The following is a 20,089-nucleotide window of genomic DNA, read 5'->3' as shown; positions in this document are numbered from 1 at the left end:
TTCATCAGACCAGAGGACATTTCTCAAAAGTATGATCTTTGTCCCCATGTGCAGCTGCAAACCATAGTCTGGCTTTTTTATGGCGGTTTTGGAGCAGTGGCTTCCTCCTTGCTGAGCGGCCTTTCAGGTTATGTCGATATAGGAATCTGTTTACTGTGGATATAGATCGGATATAGACCTGTTTCCTCCAGTATCATCACAAGGTCCTTTGCTGTTCACTTTTTGCACCAAAGTACATTCATCTCTAGGAGACAGAACGCGCCTCCTTCCTGAGCGTGGTCCCATGGTGTTTATACTTGCGTACTATTGTTTGTACAGATGAACGTGGTATCTTCAGTTGTTTTGTAATTGCTCCCAAGGATGAACCAGACTTGTGGAGGTCTACATTTTTTTCCTCTGCGTTCTTGGCTGATTTCTTTTGATTTTCCCATGGTGTCAAAAGCAAAGAGGCACTGAGTTTGAAGGTAGACCTTGAAATACATCCACAGGTACACCTCCAATTGACTCAAATGATGTCATTTAGCTTTTCAGAAGCTTTTAAAGCCGTGACATCATTTTCCAAGCTGTTTAAAGGCACAGTCAACTTAGAGTATGTAAACTTCTGACCCACTGGAATTGTGATACAGTGAAATAATCTGTCCGTAAACAATTGTTTGAGGAATTACTTGTGTCATGCACAAAGTAGATGTCCTAACCGACAAATTATAGTTTGTTAACAAGAAATTTGTGGATGGTTGAAAAACTATTTTTAATGACTCCAATCTAAGTGTATGTAAACCTCTGACCTCAACTGTATATTTTTTATAATTGTGTGTGTATATGTATTTATTTATTTTATTTATTTATTATTATGTGTATATTTATTATATATATTCTAATTAGCAACTCATTCTGAAACACTGAGGAATGTAACAATTTCATTCATTACAAACTACATTACCCTCCCTTGGATTAGATTTCTTTGAAATACTAAAACCTCCAGTTACCATTCTGTACATTTTGGTCTGTCCCTAATGACATTAGGATCCTCTCTTTTGGTTATCCTTTAGCCTTACTTGACCTATAGCAATCATGCTAAATCTGCTGTGATGTTGCTGGGTTTGACATCTGTACTGACATTGTAATTCTCACACCGATCATTATATTGAATACTTTTGTTCATCATGTAGGAAGATTAAAAGGCCAGGGTTGTGTTCTTTAGGAACAAAATGGCAGAAAATGTTTTGAAATGGAACAACAACCTCAAATCAAATCAAATTTTATTTGTCACATACACATGGTTAGCAGATGTTAATGCGAGTGTAGCGAAATGCTTGTGCTTCTAGTTCCGACAATGCAGTAATAACGAACAAGTAATCTAACTAACAATTCCAAAAAACTACTGTCTTATACACAGTGTAAGGGGATAAAGAATATGTACATAAGGATATATGAATGAGTGATGGTACAGAGCAGCATAGGCAAGATACAGTAGATGATATCGAGTACAGTATAACATATGAGATGAGTATGTAAACAAAGTGGCATAGTTAAAGTGGCTAGTGATTCATGTATTACATAAGGATGCCGTCGATGATATAGAGTACAGTATATACGTATGCATATGAGATTAATAATGTAGGGTAAGTAACATTATATAAGGTAGCATTGTTTAAAGTGGCTAGTGATATATTTACATCATTTTCCATCAATTCCCATATGTAAAGTGGCTGGAGTTGAGTTAGTGTCATTGACAGTGTGTTGGCAGCAGCCACTCAATGTTAGTGGTGGCTGTTTAACAGTCTGATGGCCTTGAGATAGAAGCTGTTTTTCAGTCTCTCGGTCCCAGCTTTGATGCACCTGTACTGACCTCGCCTTCTGGATGACAGCGGGGTGAACAGGCAGTGGTTCGGGTGGTTGATGTCCTTGATGATCTTTATGGCCTTCCTGTAGCATCGGGTGGTGTGTAGGTGTCCTGGAGGGCAGGTAGTTTGCCCCCGGTGATGCGTTGTGCAGACCTCACTACCCTCTGGAGAGCCTTACGGTTGAGGGCGGTGCAGTTGCCATACCAGGCGGTGATACAGCCCGCCAGGATGCTCTCGATTGTGCATCTGTAGAAGTTTGTGAGTGCTTTTGGTGACAAGCCGAATTTCTTCAGCCTCCTGAGGTTGAAGAGGCGCTGCTGCGCCTTCTTCACGATGCTGTCTGTGTGAGTGGACCAATTCAGTTTGTCTGTGATGTGTATGCCGAGGAACTTAAAACTTGCTACCCTCTCCACTACTGTTCCATCGATGTGGATAGGGGGGTGTTCCCTCTGCTGTTTCCTGAAGTCCACAATCATCTCCTTAGTTTTGTTGACGTTGAGTGTGAGGTTATTTTCCTGACACCACACTCCGAGGGCCCTCACCTCCTCCCTGTAGGCCGTCTCGTCGTTGTTGGTAATCAAGCCTACCACTGTTGTGTCGTCCGCAAACTTGTGGACGACCTGTCCTGAGCTAAAAGGCCAAGGTCTTGTTTTGTACACACAACAGATTTTGGGGGTGGAAATGGGTCAAGGGACTACCTGTCCTGAACTTAGCCCATAACACCACTGGCTATGTCCCAAATGGCATCTATTTCGGGAATAGGAGCACCATTTGGGATGCAGCCTCTGCCTTGAAAATCCAACCTGTTGTTATCGTCTTCCCTGTAGCTGTGCGGCTGAGGTGGGCTGAATTTATGAGCGAGCCTGGATGACTGTGATTGAGGACGCTGCCACTCGGCTGGAGAGGGAGCATGTGCACAGCGTCTATGAGAAGATTGCTCCCTATTTTAACGACAGCCGCGACAAGGCCTGGCCCAAGGTGCGCCAGTTCCTACTGGAGCATGAGCCTGGCAGTATCATCGCTGACGTGGGTATGTACGCTACTGTGTCTGTTCTACTACTGATGGACATGCATTAAGTGGGTATGTGTCTGGCTTTTTACTGGCCTCTGTCTGTCTTACCACTATCTGTTGTTGCCCGAGTTTAATTGAAACAAACAAAAAGGCCAATAACCTTAGGCAGAGCATGTTTTCTACCTGCTATTGATTGATTTCTTGATGCAATGTTTCGTTGTCATCAAGCAATATGAATACCTACCACATCACTGAAATTACAAGGGACACAACATGTAAGCACTGCCCCAGTTGAACACAAACTAACACCCAAATATCCCAGAATGCGTATGGCACAAATTCTGGGACATCTTAATGGAGTGTCCTTAATCTGCCAGGTATATGTTATAATCTATATGTTATAAAATGGTAATCCCAGCCCAACTGGTTCATGGAAAAGCACCTTTGTGTATAATAACAGTGATTTGTTTATTGTTCCTGTAGTATTGTGATGATTGTGCATTCAGACCATGCTCCTTTGAACAGTTTTGTCTGGCAGGACATGTGAGCACCCAGTTAACAAAGTTCCCCCAACTTTAGAGAACATTCCTTTAAGAGTCTCATTAGGTCATTAACTATGTTTTCATAGGAATGTTCCCCTGATGTGCAAGGAATGTTTCCAAGAGACCACCCCCTTAATGTCAATTAGAATTTACCTAGAACGTGGTTACCATGTTTTCAGAATTTAAGATATTAATGTTCTGGACACGTTTCAGTGGAATGTTGCAAGAACATTCATGTGTCCAGTTTTCTGTGGGTCATGAGAATAATCCATCAACATCCCACCAACAATATGCAGAACATCGTCACTGTATGTGTGTGTATTGTGTGTGTTGGTCATGTGAGATAGCTGACCAATGGCAATCATGGATTAGACGCCGCCAGAATGATTTGGTCGCGGACTGAATGGTAGTTGAATTAGTTAGCATTTTAGCTAACCCGAACCTTTGTTTTAACCTGCTACGGAAACTCAATTCTGACATAAACTGTACCCCATCTAGTCAAAACAGGTTAGAACGCCAATTTATTTCAGCGTTTATCAACGAAGCCTTCCTATTTGTCCATCTTGCTGTTGTTGCTGACATGTAACCGAAACGAAAAATTGTCAGACAGAAGAATATACGGTAAATATGATGCATGTTAAATTGTTATAACGTTGCCGATTGAACGGGATACAAATTTGAGTATGCTACACGAAGAACCTGTGTATATATAGCTTTTCGTAGGGTAAGGGTACATCAATGTAGTCAACCCAGATCTAAAAGATTGATCTCTATTGTGATCCCTGAGTCCCTCTATAGCGGTATCAGCCTAATAGAAGTAAAATAATCTGTTTGTAAATACTGTATGGGGAAATTCCACGTTATTAACAGAGTGACACAGACTCAGATTTTTCTGCTCAGATGCAACGTTTGGTAACAGAATAATGGCACAAGCCTTCATTCTGTTACTAAACTTTATATCTGCCCTGTACAAGTAAATATGGTTTTGTACAATATTCAGTGAACATTGTTAAATGTAGTCCTGCATAGAGTTGTGTGGTTTGTTTAACTTTGCACTCCTTGGTTTTTGTTTTAAAGTGAGAAATCTGAATCGTATTCACTCTGTTAGAGGAATTGCCCTATGGAACTCTTGGGACCATAGTCAATCGTTGGGTAATGAGTCACCAACTGTCTCTATCTAAGTGGCATGCTTCACTGAAAAACCGGTTCTGTTGTGGTTTATGAGACTTAGTATTGTGCTCTCCCTCTTCCAGTGATTTAGCCATTGACATAGCTTTTAGTCCAGGACTAGGCTTAATGTGTCCAGGAGACCTGCCTTTATAGCACAGGTGGTAGATGTTGTGCATGTTCCCTATAACTGTAGGATTGCTCAAGCCCTGCTCTGGCTGTTCCTCTTTAATCGCTACTCTGCAGAGGAAGTAACACTAGCTGACTGTGAATGGCCTTGTATCGTCATTAACCTAACTAACTGACTCGCATTGCACAGCAGAAAGCCTTTAGTAACTGCTGAGATTTAAAGTTCAGTAGGCTGTGTCTGTTCAAATCATAGAGATAGATGGAGGGCGCATCTTTATATCTGTGCCATTATAGAATCTGTGACAGTTTGGGCAGCGCCATTGAGGCTACAACACAGGAATCCCACCCAGTTGACTACTTTGGCTACTTTAAAATGGTGGAAGCATGGCGGAAGCACTCAATGGTGCTGCCCATGCTAAAATAGCCTTTTGGCCACCAGAGGCCTCATTCTCTATGGTTCAAATAATGAAACATTTGATTCTGAGCGAAATATCGCGTCATATTTAGAACTGTATGTATTGAGAGTTGGTGTTGAATGTTTAGTTTATCTTGTGCACATTTGCGGCTGAAAGTCGAATTACAGTATAGGCCGACAGATGAGGGGAAAGGACAGCGATGAAGGGTCTAGCCAGTTTCAGAAAGTTCCTTCACAACAGTGTGTGTGTCAGCTTAGTGCTCATGGTGAAAACTGATTCTGCTGGTTGTGGCAACCTACTAGATTTGGATGATATAGGGTTGATGATTGGCTCGCCGGCCTAGAAGTAAACCTCAGTTGATGACAGCTCATTGTTTACAGTTAAAGTCGGAAGTTTACATACACCTTAGTCAAATAGATTTAAACTCAGTTTTTCACAATTCCTGAAATTAAATCCTAGTAAAATTCCCTTGTTTAGGTCAGTTAGATCACCACACTATTTTAAGAATGTGAAATGTCAGAATAATAATAGAGATAATTATTTATTTCAGCTTTTATTTCTTTCATCACATTCCCAGTGGGTCAGAAGTTCACATACACTCAATTAGTATTTGGTAGCATAGCCTTTAAATTGTTTAACTTGGGTCAAACGTTCCGGGTAGCCTTCCACAAGCTTCCCACAATATGTTGGGTGAATTTTGGACCATTCCTCCTGACAGAGCTGGTGTAACTGAGTCAGGTTTGTAGGCCTCCTTGCTCACACACACCTTTTCAGTTCTGCCAACACATTTTCTAAAGGGTTGAGGTCAGGGTTTGTGATGGCCACTCCAATACCTTGACTTTGTTGTCCTTAAGCCAATTTGCCACAATTTTGGAAGTATGCTTGGGGTCATTGTCCATTTGAAAGACCCATTTGCAACCCAGCTTTAACTTCCTGACTGATGTCTTGAGATGTTGTTTCAATATATCCACATAATTTTCTTTCCTCATGATGCCATCTATTTTGTGAAGTGCACCAGTCCCTCCTGTAGCAAAGCACCCCCACAACATGATGCTGCCACCCCCATGCTTCACGGTTGGGATGGTGTTCTTCAGCTTGCAAGCCTCCCCTTTTTCCTCCAAACATAACGATGATCATTATGGCCAAACAGTTCTATTTTTGTTTCATCAGACCAGAGGACATTTCTCAAAAGTATGATCTTTGTCCCCATGTGCAGCTGCAAACCATAGTCTGGCTTTTTTATGGCGGTTTTGGAGCAGTGGCTTCCTCCTTGCTGAGCGGCCTTTCAGGTTATGTCGATATAGGAATCTGTTTACTGTGGATATAGATCGGATATAGACCTGTTTCCTCCAGTATCATCACAAGGTCCTTTGCTGTTCACTTTTTGCACCAAAGTACATTCATCTCTAGGAGACAGAACGCGCCTCCTTCCTGAGCGTGGTCCCATGGTGTTTATACTTGCGTACTATTGTTTGTACAGATGAACGTGGTATCTTCAGTTGTTTTGTAATTGCTCCCAAGGATGAACCAGACTTGTGGAGGTCTACATTTTTTTCCTCTGCGTTCTTGGCTGATTTCTTTTGATTTTCCCATGGTGTCAAAAGCAAAGAGGCACTGAGTTTGAAGGTAGACCTTGAAATACATCCACAGGTACACCTCCAATTGACTCAAATGATGTCATTTAGCTTTTCAGAAGCTTTTAAAGCCGTGACATCATTTTCCAAGCTGTTTAAAGGCACAGTCAACTTAGAGTATGTAAACTTCTGACCCACTGGAATTGTGATACAGTGAAATAATCTGTCCGTAAACAATTGTTTGAGGAATTACTTGTGTCATGCACAAAGTAGATGTCCTAACCGACAAATTATAGTTTGTTAACAAGAAATTTGTGGATGGTTGAAAAACTATTTTTAATGACTCCAATCTAAGTGTATGTAAACCTCTGACCTCAACTGTATATTTTTTATAATTGTGTGTGTATATGTATTTATTTATTTTATTTATTTATTATTATGTGTATATTTATTATATATATTCTAATTAGCAACTCATTCTGAAACACTGAGGAATGTAACAATTTCATTCATTACAAACTACATTACCCTCCCTTGGATTAGATTTCTTTGAAATACTAAAACCTCCAGTTACCATTCTGTACATTTTGGTCTGTCCCTAATGACATTAGGATCCTCTCTTTTGGTTATCCTTTAGCCTTACTTGACCTATAGCAATCATGCTAAATCTGCTGTGATGTTGCTGGGTTTGACATCTGTACTGACATTGTAATTCTCACACCGATCATTATATTGAATACTTTTGTTCATCATGTAGGAAGATTAAAAGGCCAGGGTTGTGTTCTTTAGGAACAAAATGGCAGAAAATGTTTTGAAATGGAACAACAACCTCAAATCAAATCAAATTTTATTTGTCACATACACATGGTTAGCAGATGTTAATGCGAGTGTAGCGAAATGCTTGTGCTTCTAGTTCCGACAATGCAGTAATAACGAACAAGTAATCTAACTAACAATTCCAAAAAACTACTGTCTTATACACAGTGTAAGGGGATAAAGAATATGTACATAAGGATATATGAATGAGTGATGGTACAGAGCAGCATAGGCAAGATACAGTAGATGATATCGAGTACAGTATAACATATGAGATGAGTATGTAAACAAAGTGGCATAGTTAAAGTGGCTAGTGATTCATGTATTACATAAGGATGCCGTCGATGATATAGAGTACAGTATATACGTATGCATATGAGATTAATAATGTAGGGTAAGTAACATTATATAAGGTAGCATTGTTTAAAGTGGCTAGTGATATATTTACATCATTTTCCATCAATTCCCATATGTAAAGTGGCTGGAGTTGAGTTAGTGTCATTGACAGTGTGTTGGCAGCAGCCACTCAATGTTAGTGGTGGCTGTTTAACAGTCTGATGGCCTTGAGATAGAAGCTGTTTTTCAGTCTCTCGGTCCCAGCTTTGATGCACCTGTACTGACCTCGCCTTCTGGATGACAGCGGGGTGAACAGGCAGTGGCTCGGGTGGTTGATGTCCTTGATGATCTTTATGGCCTTCCTGTAGCATCGGGTGGTGTGTAGGTGTCCTGGAGGGCAGGTAGTTTGCCCCCGGTGATGCGTTGTGCAGACCTCACTACCCTCTGGAGAGCCTTACGGTTGAGGGCGGTGCAGTTGCCATACCAGGCGGTGATACAGCCCGCCAGGATGCTCTCGATTGTGCATCTGTAGAAGTTTGTGAGTGCTTTTGGTGACAAGCCGAATTTCTTCAGCCTCCTGAGGTTGAAGAGGCGCTGCTGCGCCTTCTTCACGATGCTGTCTGTGTGAGTGGACCAATTCAGTTTGTCTGTGATGTGTATGCCGAGGAACTTAAAACTTGCTACCCTCTCCACTACTGTTCCATCGATGTGGATAGGGGGGTGTTCCCTCTGCTGTTTCCTGAAGTCCACAATCATCTCCTTAGTTTTGTTGACGTTGAGTGTGAGGTTATTTTCCTGACACCACACTCCGAGGGCCCTCACCTCCTCCCTGTAGGCCGTCTCGTCGTTGTTGGTAATCAAGCCTACCACTGTTGTGTCGTCCGCAAACTTGTGGACGACCTGTCCTGAGCTAAAAGGCCAAGGTCTTGTTTTGTACACACAACAGATTTTGGGGGTGGAAATGGGTCAAGGGACTACCTGTCCTGAACTTAGCCCATAACACCACTGGCTATGTCCCAAATGGCATCTATTTCGGGAATAGGAGCACCATTTGGGATGCAGCCTCTGCCTTGAAAATCCAACCTGTTGTTATCGTCTTCCCTGTAGCTGTGCGGCTGAGGTGGGCTGAATTTATGAGCGAGCCTGGATGACTGTGATTGAGGACGCTGCCACTCGGCTGGAGAGGGAGCATGTGCACAGCGTCTATGAGAAGATTGCTCCCTATTTTAACGACAGCCGCGACAAGGCCTGGCCCAAGGTGCGCCAGTTCCTACTGGAGCATGAGCCTGGCAGTATCATCGCTGACGTGGGTATGTACGCTACTGTGTCTGTTCTACTACTGATGGACATGCATTAAGTGGGTATGTGTCTGGCTTTTTACTGGCCTCTGTCTGTCTTACCACTATCTGTTGTTGCCCGAGTTTAATTGAAACGAACAAAAAGGCCAATAACCTTAGGCAGAGCATGTTTTCTACCTGCTATTGATTGATTTCTTGATGCAATGTTTCGTTGTCATCAAGCAAATCGTTTTTTTTGTTTTACGCATGCAGTCGGCTACTGTAAGATGTTGTGATATCCTTCATTTCACGCTAAGGAATTGGTTTTCACACTCGAAAGTACCAGTCATTCTGATTCTGAGGCCTTGCTTCAAGTCATGATATCAATGTCAAAACACAAGTAGCACACCAAAAGTAGTGCCATTTGGTATTGGCCTCATGCATGTCTTTCTTCTGGGGTTGACATCTAGGCTGCATCCTGATTCTCCGCCATTCTCCCAAAGAATTTCCAGTCAGGGATAAACCATGGTGGAAACTCCCTACAGCCAATGTTTACACCAATCCAATTCTTTGAAATCCATTATGGCAAGTGCACACTTTGGGAGAAGGGTAGAGAACTGGGACCTGGTGTTTGTTGTTGATTGTCTGCCATCATCCACATCACAGGCTGTGGCAATGGCAAGTACCTGCACGTCAATGGCAGTGTGTTCAAGCTGGGCTGTGACGTGTGTCTCCCCCTTGTGGACTTAGCTCGGAGCCAGGGCCACGAGGTGCAGCTGTGTGACTGCCTCAGGCTGCCCTACAGGGACAGCTGCTTTTACGGCGTCCTTTCCATCGCAGGTAGGCCTATACTTCACTCAACATGGGTAGTGGTCTAGCGGTTAGTGTGTCTAACCCCAGGTCAATCAAAATGGGTTTGAATCCGGCAAACAGGCTTGCATTCTAACTCGCACTCCTGCTACCATGTTTCATTTTCACTGTTCCCCCACTCTCTCCTCGGGCGTAACCCTACAATGTTTGCGTATCAGAAGTGCCTGGATAGGTGTTATCAGTGACTTGGGATGAAAGAAGTGCAGGAGCTGTCTTTTTCCAAGTCGGTCCATTAGACTATTGTATGTTCACTGAAGTTCTCAAATTACATTATGCTATAGAGACCTCTGATTATTCATTGTTAAGGGTTTATACCCATTTTCCATGACTTCTCCATGACTTTTAACTACATGTTTATGACTATTATTATAGCCTACATGTAAGAGTAAGTATTATTGACACTGGAAGGCTGCTGTGTCTGATCCCATGTAGGCCACCATCTCCTGCAATTGTGCCCTTGATCAAGGCACTTAACCCCCCACAAAGTAGAACTGCACTGTTAGTCACATGTTGTCATCCCTCCATCTGGAGAGCTCCTGGGTGTGCAGGCTTGGCTTTTGATCCAAGTCTGCTCATTAAGGTCCTGTTGAGCAGCTGATGTTTAGGTTACAATGTGGTAAGACCAGGGCTGGAACAAAAGCCTGCAAACCCAGTAGCTATCCTGGAGGATGGTTGCCACCCTTGATATAAATAAAGTATTGCAACATTACAACCAAATACTTTTGTCTTTTTTTAAATGATTCCTTCATTCAATGAATCAGTGCTCAAACAAATAACTTGCTTTGAAGTAGCCTACCTTATCTAATTATACATGTTTATATAGCCTGCAGTATAAGGCTAAAACATTCATGTTTCAAGGGAGATCTTTGCACATCAAGGTATTTGTCAATTAGGCTATTCTTAGACCATTTTTTTTTACGTTGTTGCAATTACATGGCTTACAATTACCCAGCTTTCCAATGGTGCAGATTTTTTTTGTCCAGGATTCCCCAACTGGTGGCCCAAGTTTGCAGAGCAAAAATAAATAAATGTATACATTTTAAAATTTCTTTCATTGTTGGATATAAAAGATTGTAAAAACACCAGTTATTTAAATGTTGGAAATCTGTTCCCAAGTATTCCCACACATAATAAAGATACAAATGAAAGCAAGGTTTGAAATGATCATATTTTTGTCATCTGTTTGGAATTATTCTACAAATGATATGTAATTATGTTCTGGCCCCCCGACCATCCTCTCACAAAAAAAATGGCCCCGGCTAAATCTATTTGATCCCTGATTTAGGCTATCTACAGTGCCGGTGGAAAGGTGACAACAACATGAATTCTTTGTTAGCTATAGTTAACTGTAGCAGTTTCTCACTAGTTATTCTAATTGGCTATCTAGTTAGTCTGTCTGGAATTATTTTCTGCACGTTAATGCTAGAGGCTTTTTTACCCAAAATTTATCAATTGAAAGTGTGAGTTCACAGCTCCTGAGACATGGTTAAGAAAGATTGTTTTGAACACTGACATAAACCTTTTTGGTTATAACAAGACAGATCTTCCAAAGGTGGTGGAGTGGCAATCTTTACAAAGGAACACCTTCCGTGCTCGGTTGTCTCCACCAAGTCTGTCCCCAAACAATTTGATTTGCTGAGCAAGCCTTCCTTCATGACCTAGCCTCTAAATTGGTATAGGCCAACAGCTCCCCCCCCCCCCCCCCGCAGCTACTTACCCGAGCCTCCCCAGCTTCTCCTTCACCCAAATCCAGATAGCAGATGTTCTGAGAGAGCTGCAAAACCTGGACCCGTACAAATCAGCTGGGCTAGACAATCTGGACCCTCTATTTCTAAAACTATCCGCCACCATTGTTGCAACCCCTATTACTAGTCTGTTCAACCTCTTTCGTATCGTCCGAGATCCCTAAAGATTGGAAAGCTGCCGCAGTCATCCCCCTCTTCAAAGGGGGTGACACTCTAGACCCAAACTGTTATAGACCTATATCCATCCTGCCCTGCCTCCTCTAAAGTCTTTGAAAACCAAGTTAATAAACAGATCACTGACCATTTCGAATCCCACCGTACCTTCTCCGCTGTGCAATCCAGTTTCCGAGCTGGTCACAGGTGCACCTCAGCCACGCTCTAGGTCCTAAACAATATCATAACTGCCATAGATAAGACAGTACTGTGCAGCCGCCTTCATCGACCTGGCCAAGGCTTTCGACTCTGCCAAACTTACCCTAGTAAAACTGACTATCCTACCGATCCTCAACTTTGGCGATGTCATCTACAAAATAGCCTCCAATACTTTTCTCAGCAAACTGGATACAGTCTATCACAGTGCCATCTGTTTTGTCACAAAAGCCCCTTATACCATCCACCTGTATGTTCTAGTCAGCTGGCCCTCGCTACATATTCATCGCCAGACCAACTGGCTCCAGGTCATCTATAAGTCTATGCTAGGTAAAGCACCACCTTATCTCAGCTCACTGGTCACGATAACAACACCCACCCGTAACACGTGCTCCAGCAGGTATATCTCACTGGTCATCCCCAAAGCCAACACCTCCTTTGGCCGCTTTTCTTTCCAGTTCTTTGCTGCCAGTGACGAATAGCAAAAATCGCTGAAGCTGGAGACATATTTCTCCCACTAACTTTAAACATCAGCTATCTGAGCTGCTAACCAATTGCTGCAGCTGTACATAGTCCATCTGTAAATAGCCCACCCAATCTACCTACCTCATCCCCATATCGTTTTTATTTACTTTTCTGCTCTTTTGGATGCCAGTATCTCTACTTGCACATCATCATCTGCTCATTTGTTAATCTGCTAAATTGTAATTATTTCGCTACTACTATACTCCATTTTGCACACACTGTATATAGATTTAAAAATGTTCTATTGTGTTGACTGTACGCTTGTTTACTTTTGTCGCACTGCTTTGCTTTATCTTGGCCGCAGTTGTAAATGAGAACTTGTTCTCAACTAGCTTACCTGGTTAAATAAAGGTGAAATAAAAAATAAAAAATAGAATCAGCTTGATCTCTGTTAAAGAAGCTTGGACCTTTTTTGGGATATTTTCAGTGGTATTACTTCATAAAGAAAATGAGAATTAAAAACAGGTTCAGCCCCTGGTTCGACCATGATCTGGCAGAATTACTCCACCTCAAGAATTCCATTTGGCAAATCGCTCGACACACGCATACTCAGGCTGACTGGCTCTTGTTCAGGCAAATGAGAAATAAGTCCACTCAGGCTATCCAGAAGGCCAATGTGTTACTTTAAGGAGCAGTTCTCTCCCTGTGGGCCTAATTCCAAGAAGTTCTGGAAAACGGTTAAAGACCTGGAAAATAAAGCCTCCTCCTCACAGCTACCCATGTCCCATAATGTTGATGATGTGGTTGTTACTGACAAGGAGCAGATTAGTCCCGATGCTGCTCCCACTTTTTCTCCTGCTCCACTACAAAGTTTCTCCCTGCAGGTGGTCACTGAATCTGAGGTGCTAAAGGAGCTCATTTAACTTGACCCCAAAAAAACTATGTCAGATGGTTTAGACCCTTTCTTCTTTAAGATTGCAGCCCCATCATCGCCAAAACTATCTCTGACCTTTTTAACCTGTCTCTCCTCTCTGGGGAGGTTCCCATTGCTTGGAAGGTAGCCACGGTGCGTCCTTTATTTAAAGGTGGGAGATCAAGCTGATCCTAACTGTTATAGACCAATTTCTAGTTTGCCCTGTTTATCTAAAGTATTGGAAAATCTTGTCAAAAATCAACTGACTGGCTTTCTTGACGTCTATCTTATTCTCTCTGGTATGCAATCTGGTTTCCGCTCTGGTTATGGATGTGTCACTGCAACCTTTTTAAAGGTCCTCACCATTGCCCTTGATTCTAGGCAATGTTGTGCTGCTATTTTTATTGACTTGGCCAAAGCTTTTGATGCGGTGGACCATTTTTATTATTGTGTACCAGCTAAGGAGTATTGGTGTCTCTGGGCGGTCCTTGGACTGGTTTGCGAACTACCTCAAAGAGTGCCGTGTATAAAGTCAGAAAATCTGCTGTGTCAACCACTGCCTGTCACCAAGGGAGTACCACAAGGCCCCACGCTCTTCTCAATTTAAATCAACAACAACAGCTCAGGCAGTAACAAGCTCTCTCTCATCCATTTATATGCAGATGATAGTCTTATACTCAGCTGGCCTCTCCCTGGATTTTGTGTTAAACGCTCTACACAAAGCTTTCTTAGTGTCCAACAAGCTTTGTCTGCCCTTAACCTTGTTCTGAATACCTCCAAAACAAAGGTCATGTGGTTTGGTAAGAAGAATGCCCCTCTCCCCACCGGTGTGATTACTACTTCTGAGGGTTTAGAGCTTGAGTTAGTCACCACCTAGCCATACTACCAAGTACTTGTATGTGGTACAGTGTCATTCTCTCAGCACATATCAAAGCTGCAGGCTAAAGTTAAATCTAGACTTGGTTTCCTCTATTGTAATCGCTCCTCTTTCACCCCAGCTGCCAAACTAACCCTGATTTAGACAGTGGTGGGCCGTCAGGGCCAGCAAGGCCTTCTCTGCTGGCCTAAACATCATCAGAATATATATTTTTTTAAATATATTTCGCAAACAAATATGTATTAAATTATTCCCCAGAGTAAGAGTTACACTCTTCATTTCATAGCGTTCCTCTTGGTTGCACTGCTTCCAGCCCCAGGTTGAGATTTGGAGGGCTGGTCTTTATGTTAGATCTTTTATCCAATCATATTCAGCCATCGTGTTGCCAGGGGTCTAAAATCTGCCCTCAGGCCTTCAGAATCAACAGTGCGGGCGCTTGTAGCTTAAAGTGAATGGAAATTCAAATTTAGTGTCAACCAATCAGCTTTAAAGTAGGCTATTGTACGCCTGCTGGCTGGCTCCAGTGTTACACAGGAGCCAGCTAGCAGGCGTAGTGCGTGCACGTCTTTTGATTGGATTACCAATATTGAGAGACAGGTCCTATATGGGCAGGTCTCAGAACTAGGAAACTGAAATTGATCAACGAATTAATTCGCATACTACTAAGCTGTTTTTTCAACCCACAATGGCGGAAGGAGAAGATATAATTATAGGATATAATTATAACGCCATTCTCAAGACAAACTTTTCAAGAAAAGTTAGACATTGTCAGGTGAGGTAGACACCGACGCTACAAAGCCTGTCACAGGCTGGAAAGGGGTTTGTTCGCCACTTTCAACTATGGGCGATATCAATGACTCACAGGCTCCGAGAAGCACGGCAAACTGTACTGCTGGGAATGCCTATTATTTGCAAGTGATCGATTTGGTGTTTGGAGCCACACTGGCTTTGCAAACCTGAGTTGTCTAACCAAGGCAGCAACGAGACACCAAAGTACGGCTGGGCACTTACAAGCAATGGTGCTTTTGAAAACTTTTGGGGACACCCGAGTGGATCTACAGCTCAACGAACAAGCGCGCAGGGCAACGAAGCTGCACAATGAAAAGGTATTGTACTCTTCCCCTGCAATTCTCTGAATAAAAATGTCAATTTCAAGGTGACGCAACGCCTGGTTATACTGCGTTTCTGTCTAAATGTATAGTGTCTAGAGCCATGGCATCATAATGATGGTAATAAGAGGTGGATTAATTCGGGTGGGACTGTGTAGGACTTCACTGAAGGCCCAGGCCCCAGAACCACGGCACACTACTGGATTTAGATGACCATCCTACCCATGCTAGACTACGGAGACGTAATTTATAGATCGGCAGGTAAGGGTTCTCTCGAGTGGCTAGATGTTCTTTACCATTCGGCCATCAGATTCGCCACCAATGCTCCTTATAGGTCACTTCCCTGCACTCTATACTACTCTGGGAACTGGTCATCCCTGTATACCCATCGGAAGACCCACTGATACTTATTTATAAAACCCTGTCAGGCCTCACTCCCCCCTATCTGAGATATCTACTGCAGCCCTCATCCTCCACATACAACACCGATCTGCCAGTAACATTCTGTTAAAGGTCCCCAAAGCGCACACATCCCTGCCTCTTTTCAGTTCGCTGCAGCTAGCGACTGGAACGAGCTGCAACAAACACTCTTCATTCAAAGACTCAATCATGGACTGACAGTTGTGGCTGCTTCACATGTATTGTTGTCACTACCTTCTTTCCCTTTGTGCTGTTGTTTTGTGCTGCAGCCATGTTGTGTGTTGCTGCCATGCTATGCTGTTGTCTTAGGTCTCTCTTTATGCAGTGTTGTGGTGTCGCTCGTGTTGTGTGTTTTGTCCTATATTTAAATGTTTTATCCCAGCCCCCGTCCCCACAGGAGGTCTTTTGCCTTTTGGTAGGCCGTCATTGTAAATAAGAATTTGTTCTTAACTGACTTGCCTAGTTAACTAAAGGTTCAATAAAAAAATGTATACCTGTTGCTGAAATGTCGCACCTTCTCCTCTGGCAGTGGCCCACTGGCACACACGGACCTGCACTGAAAGGTCTTTACGATAATGGCTGATATGTAGATTTTTAAGTGGTTGATCATGTTTAAGTGTGCATTCATGAATTACATTTTTTTAAATTATGAAACTAATTTCTTGACTTTACAAACACTAATTTGACCATTTGGAACAGCGCATCATGCTCATTCAGGCTGGCACATTTTCAATCTTTGCAATCTCAAAGCCTACTGTCACGCAGATTCACAGACTAGCGGCAAATAAACTTGAGCAAAACAGAATCAGGAAATGAATGCCCACTTTCCATTGCTATTCAATGCAGATCCTGACTTCATTCCTCTTTGATCAACCTTTTTTGCCTCAGTTTGTGAATCTGGGCCAGTGATGAGCTTCTTTGTTTTACAGAAGAACCGCTGAACCGTTACTCAAAAAATGTAGAAGTGCCAGTACGGCGCTCCGGCTGGTAGGGGTGGTATCCAGAAGATATCCCTATTTAGTAAAAGACCAAGTCCATATTATGGCAAGAACAGCTTAAATAAGCAAAAAGAAACAACAGTCCATCATTCCTTTAAGACACGAAGGTCAGCCAATCTGGAACATTTTTTGAATTTTAAAAGTTTATTCAAGGGCAGTCGCAAAAACCATCAAGCGCTATGATGAAACTGGCTCCGCCACAGGAAAGGAAGACCCAGAGTTACCTCTGCTGCAGATGATACGTTCATTAGAGTTAACCGCACCTCAGATTGCAGCCCAAATAAATGCTTCACAGAGTTTAAGTAACAGATACATCTCAACATCAACTGTTCAGAATCAGTGTGTGAATCAGGTCTTCATGGTCAAATTGCTGCAAAGAAACCACTACTAAAGGACACCAATAAGAAGAGACTTGCTTGGGCCAAGAAATACGAGCAATGGACGTTAGACAGTTGGAAATCTGTCCTTTGGTCTGATGAGTCCAAATTTGAGATTTTTGGTTCCAAATGCTGTGTCTTTGTGAGTGAACGAATGACCTCCACATGTGTGGTTCCTACCGTGAAGCATTGAGGAGGAGTTGTGATGGTGTGGGGGTGCTTTGCTGGTGACACTGACTGATTTATTTAGAATTCAAAACACACTTAACCAGCACGGCTACCACAGCATTCTGAAGCGATCCGCCATCCCATCTCGTTTTGTTTTTCAACAGGACAATGAACCAAAACACACCTCCAGGCTGTGTAAGGGCTATTTGACAAAGAAGGAGAGTGATGGAGTGCTGCATTAGATGAACTGGCCTCCACAGTCACCTAACCTCCCACCCAATTGAGATGGTTTGGGATGATTTGGACTGCAGAGTGAAGGAAAAGCAGCCAACAAGTGGTCAGTATATGTGGGACATTCTTCAAGACTGTTGGGAAAGTATTCCAGGTGAAGCTGGTTGAGAGAATGCCAAGAGTGTGAAAAGCTGTCATCATGGCAAAGGTTGGCTATATATATTTTGATTTGTTTAACTCTTTTTGGTTAATACATGTGTGTTATTTCATAGTTTTGATGTCTTCACTATTATTCTACAATTTAGAAAATAGTAAAAACAAAGGAACCCTTGAATAAGTAGGTTTCAACTTTTAACTGATACTGTACATTTTGGGATTTTTAAGTGAATGATGTGTGTGTACGCATGCCTCATGAGCTTAGTTAAACTGTCTTAACCCATCACCCATTATATTTATCAACTGGTTTTACTCCATTGTTTGTTTACAAACACTGTACATCTTCACAACATGGTTAAAAATAATTTTGATCTAATTTTAGTCAGTCCTTGCAACCATAGCTCTGTCTGAATTACATTTCTCCAGCTCCATCCCTCTGCTGTTTTCCCCAAAAAGTGTCTGGTGCCATTTTGTTTGAATCACAGATTGCTCATTTAACAAACTGGCAACTGCCTCTTCTTGGGCTTGTAGCCCAAGAGCTGTAGCTGTTCATGTTCAGTGCTTCACTTCAAATCAAAGTGGTTGAGTGACATGAATGAAATTATGAAATCAAGGCAGGTTACCAGGTGACATGAGATAAGCACTTCCTGGCACAGCCGCCCTAGTTGCCTAGGCAGCTGGGTCACCAAGGTAACAAGAGTATGTTTGGGAAATAATCAATGGTTTTATTGCAAGGTAAAGTGGTGTCTAATTACCAACGCTGTGAGTAGGCAGGATTTGGGTGCTCATTTGCCCTAGGACAGTATTAATAAACACTGGCCCTTCAGTGGCCTCGGGTGGTAGAACAGTTGCTGCCACTGCCTTCAGAGCACATGTATAACGGTGTTGGTTTAAATCCAGTCCATCAGGGTTGGCGTCAATTCAGGAAGAAGAGATGGCCTGCAATCCCCAGCAGAGCCAGAGGCTGGGGTTCTTCTCGCGCTCCCTGGACTCAGTCTTTGACTTTGGCAGTCTGACCATCTCCAGGGCCAACGACAACCACTCCCACTCCACAGAGAAGACCAGTGTCTCTACAGCCTTGGTCCAGGGGTGTGGCTCGATGGCCCTGCCTGACTTGGTCACCTCCTACCAGATGGAGCACACAGAGGGACCAGGGCAGCCAGGGGAGAGGGAAGCAGGCCCACCAGGAGACCTCAAACAGGACAGCAGTCAGAGCACCCAGGAACAGTGAAGGGGAGCCGGAGGCTGCCTCTTGTCTGTGCTATTACCACGTGTTCCGGGAGGGCGAGCTGGCGGAGCTGATCAAGGTCGAAGAGCTCCGCGTCCTTTACTCCTGCTTCGACCATGCCAACTGGTGCGTGGTGGCCGAGAAGGTCCAGGTTTGGAAGATATGACTTGGTTTTAATAAGTTTGATTTGTATTTTTTATAATTTATTCATTTTGCACCTCAAAATGACACTTTTTAAAAGATATTTTGAATGTACTGTTCACAATTTTACGGTGTTTTAAGAGTTACTGTGTTTCGCAAATTTAATAGCACCTAATAAGCAGTATCCAGAGGGCCAGGATACTGCGTCCCAAATGGCACCCAAATGACTGCGTCCCAAATGGCACTCTATTCCCAAGACTTCTATCCTCAGTTCCAATGCTGCTATCGATGGATCACCAATAACAATCAATGAAAAATGTCTGCCAAGGATCTGCGTCATTTCAGTTTTCCCCTCCAAACTTTTACTCTCCTGTGTTTTTAGCCACAACCCTTGAGACTCATTAGTGGTGGAATGGGTCTCTCATATATGCAAATTCAGCCTGTATTTGTCTTCAAATGTTCCGCAATATACAAGGGGAATCAACCTTGCAGCAACGTTCTGTGATGTGTTGGTATCCCTTTCTATGGACCACCTGTGTATAAATGGGTCATGTTCTAAGGAGCCATGTGCTGTTATTAAGAATGCTTAAGGCAAGTGCTATAATTTCAATACTGTCTGTGTGATTTGTGTTAATATTTTGTCCAGCTGAACTAATAATTTTTTGGTCAAATGAACAGACACATCCTAGATGATACTGTGAAATGTTGCATTGTATGTATGTTGCTGCTTGCTGAATGTCAGTGGTTCGCACATGAATAGCTCTCGGGAAAACTTGAAACATTTCTGTAGTCAGTGAACCAGGGAGGTTGCCTGTCAGTGCAGTGCAACTGTTCTAGACCCACTTCTATGTTACTGGTATAGAGATGGATATCACCCTAGCATACATAAAATGTCAGGTTTACTTCTTA

At 42.7% G+C, this 20,089-nt stretch overlaps 1 protein-coding gene across 1 annotated transcript; it reads left to right on the top strand.

Annotated features, from left to right (window-relative positions):
* Positions 1 to 8,983: 8,983 nt before the first annotated feature.
* LOC109910093 (probable tRNA methyltransferase 9B) lies at positions 8,984 to 19,205 on the top strand. The gene is made up of 4 exons (XM_020509247.1): positions 8,984 to 9,146; positions 9,780 to 9,953; positions 18,720 to 18,900; positions 18,944 to 19,205. Exons 1-4 carry the CDS (start codon positions 8,984 to 8,986, stop codon positions 19,203 to 19,205), a joined length of 780 nt encoding a protein of 259 aa, XP_020364836.1.
* Positions 19,206 to 20,089: the final 884 nt, after the last annotated feature.

The sequence above is a fragment of the Oncorhynchus kisutch genome, linkage group LG19, assembly GCF_002021735.2.
Source record: "Oncorhynchus kisutch isolate 150728-3 linkage group LG19, Okis_V2, whole genome shotgun sequence".
In the NCBI taxonomy this organism is placed as follows: domain Eukaryota; kingdom Metazoa; phylum Chordata; class Actinopteri; order Salmoniformes; family Salmonidae; genus Oncorhynchus; species Oncorhynchus kisutch.
Note: the sequence above shows the minus strand (reverse complement) of the source record. Positions and strands in the feature narration are given on the sequence as shown.